The 2,220-nt window shown below is 40.5% G+C and overlaps 1 protein-coding gene across 1 annotated transcript; it reads right to left on the reverse strand.

Moving 5' to 3' along the window:
* Positions 1 to 951: 951 nt before the first annotated feature.
* LOC112403309 (olfactory receptor 56-like) lies at positions 952 to 1,999 on the reverse strand. The gene is given in 2 exon segments (XM_024750711.1): positions 952 to 1,575; positions 1,577 to 1,999. Coding segments are annotated over 2 exon segments (918 nt in total). The 5' UTR covers positions 1,969 to 1,999; the 3' UTR covers positions 952 to 1,049.
* Positions 2,000 to 2,220: the final 221 nt, after the last annotated feature.

Raw genomic sequence — 2,220 nt, forward strand, 5'->3', positions numbered from 1 at the left:
ATTCAGTTGTTAACTTTCGCAAGTCTCAAGCATTCAGATATTGATTACTCTGCTCATCCACTCGGTAGATCAAGGAGTTTCATCCACGTATCCTCAAGATGTTTCTGACTTGCAGTTAGTTCTCGTTTCCTACATTAGACTTGAGTTACACACACACCTTTTAATTCATTAGGCCACTGCACATTCTTGTTTAAATTGCATTTCCTTTTCTTCTTAATTGGCTTCATGGCTCTCTAAGTAATTATAGTATTGAGATGCATTGGAATATTATCATTTTACTTATTTAAATGAGTTAATTGCATTCAAATTAACTATTTGATTGAGCTAAATAGTGAAAACATTCCATCCACTGGTTTATGCTCAGGTGCCTTGTAATTATGTTCAAAATCTGTAATCTTGGCTATCTTTATTCTACTCTTTGCTCTGTTGCAGTGTTACAGCTCAACTTTTGAGTAAACTTAATAATTAAAGCTTTTGGAAATGCAAAGTGGTCTGCATCAGGAGTAGTTTATATATGGCCATTTTTGTATGTGGATGGATGCGTGCATGTTTTGGAAGATGAAGAAGTCAAGCATATAACATTTCTGGGTTTATGTCAAGATGTGCTTCTTTCAGGGGTTGAATGAGACCTATATGATTCTCAGGGATATAAAGTTCTATCTTTGATCCAATTTTCCAGCAATTTTCTGTGGAATTTTATCATCAGTTTCCTACCACCACCACACTTGTGGAAGTTCACAGATTCAGGGTAGAAACTTAATATTGTAAGGATGTTTCAAAGAAGGCAAGTACAAGTGATGCCAATTAAAAATAGAAAAAAAACAACCCTGAGAAATTCCACCAGGATTCTAAAGCAATTCTAAAGAGGATACCAAAAGTACATAAAATGGTATGTGACACATAGGAGACCCTCATTACATATTTGTTTAGTGAATGAATAACTCGAAAAGTAAGAACTCTTGACATAGGAGTCTAACTTATTTAGGCTGAATTAAAGTTAGTGATTAGAGGTGGGTATATCTTCTTCTTTTAATTTGACATCAGTATCATCAACTCAGCACCTTCCTTAGGGCCCCCACCACTTCTTTGTTCCTAAGACCATAAATCAGAGGATTTAGCAAAGGTGTGAGAATAGGGCCAAGTACAAGGAGGACCTGGTCCAGCTTGGGGTTATGATAGGAACTAGGCCTCATGTAGACCACCATGGCAGGGCCATAATAGAGGCACACTACAGTCAAGTGGGAAAAGCAAGTGGCTAAGGCTTTGTCCCTTCCCTCTGGGGATTTCATGTGGAGGATGGCAAGGAAGATGAGAGCATAAGAGAACATGATAAGGGACAAGGGGATGAGGAGCACCACAATGCTTGTCACTATCACAGCCTTCTCATAGGCAGAGACGTCTTCACAGGCCAATTTTAGAATGGCCATGACCTCACAGAGGAAACGGGAAATCTCTCTGGAACCACAGATGGGGAAATGCATGGTGTAGGCCGTGTGTGTGAGTGATGTAAGGGCGCCCCCAGCCCAGGAGATGGCAGCCATCTGCAGACAGACCTTCTGGCTCATGATGAGGGCATCTCAGAGGGTTACAGATGGCCACATACCGGTCATAGGACATGAGGGTGATGAGGATGCATTCAGCAATTCCTAGAGTCAGGAAGAAGAAGAACTGAGTCCCACAGGCCACTCGTGATACGTTTCTCCTCCCGGAGAAGAAATTGGTTGCCATCTTGGGTACTGTGCTAGAGATTAACATCATGTCCATGAGAGCCAGTTGGCTGAGCAGGAAGTACATGGGCATGTGGAGGTGAGAATCCACGCAGATCAGGAGAATTAGGACAAAGTTCAAAGTCAGAGCCACAGTGTAAATCACAAGCATAGCACCAATAAAAAATCTGATATGTTTCATATCCAGGAAAAGGCCTAGGAGGATGAAATCAGCTCCTGAGGTTTCATTTCTTTTATCCATGCCTATGCTTTGTTGTAAACAATTAAATAACAGAAGGAAAACATAGCAAGATATTATGAAGTGCTACAAACAATGGATTTAATCCTTCAAACCCCTTTCCTCTCTCATCTTTAACCAGGATCCATTAGATAGTGCAAACATGTTAAAGAGGCATTTGCAATTTTCATAGGCTTTAACCTGATTTCTGTCTCCCTACACTCTTATTCTCAGGAAAGAGTCACTGGTCACAGAAATTACTGCACACTGCTATAG

Source organism: Neophocaena asiaeorientalis, unplaced genomic scaffold (assembly GCF_003031525.2).
Source record: "Neophocaena asiaeorientalis asiaeorientalis breed wild unplaced genomic scaffold, Neophocaena_asiaeorientalis_V1.1 scaffold742, whole genome shotgun sequence".
In the NCBI taxonomy this organism is placed as follows: Eukaryota; Metazoa; Chordata; class Mammalia; order Artiodactyla; family Phocoenidae; genus Neophocaena; species Neophocaena asiaeorientalis.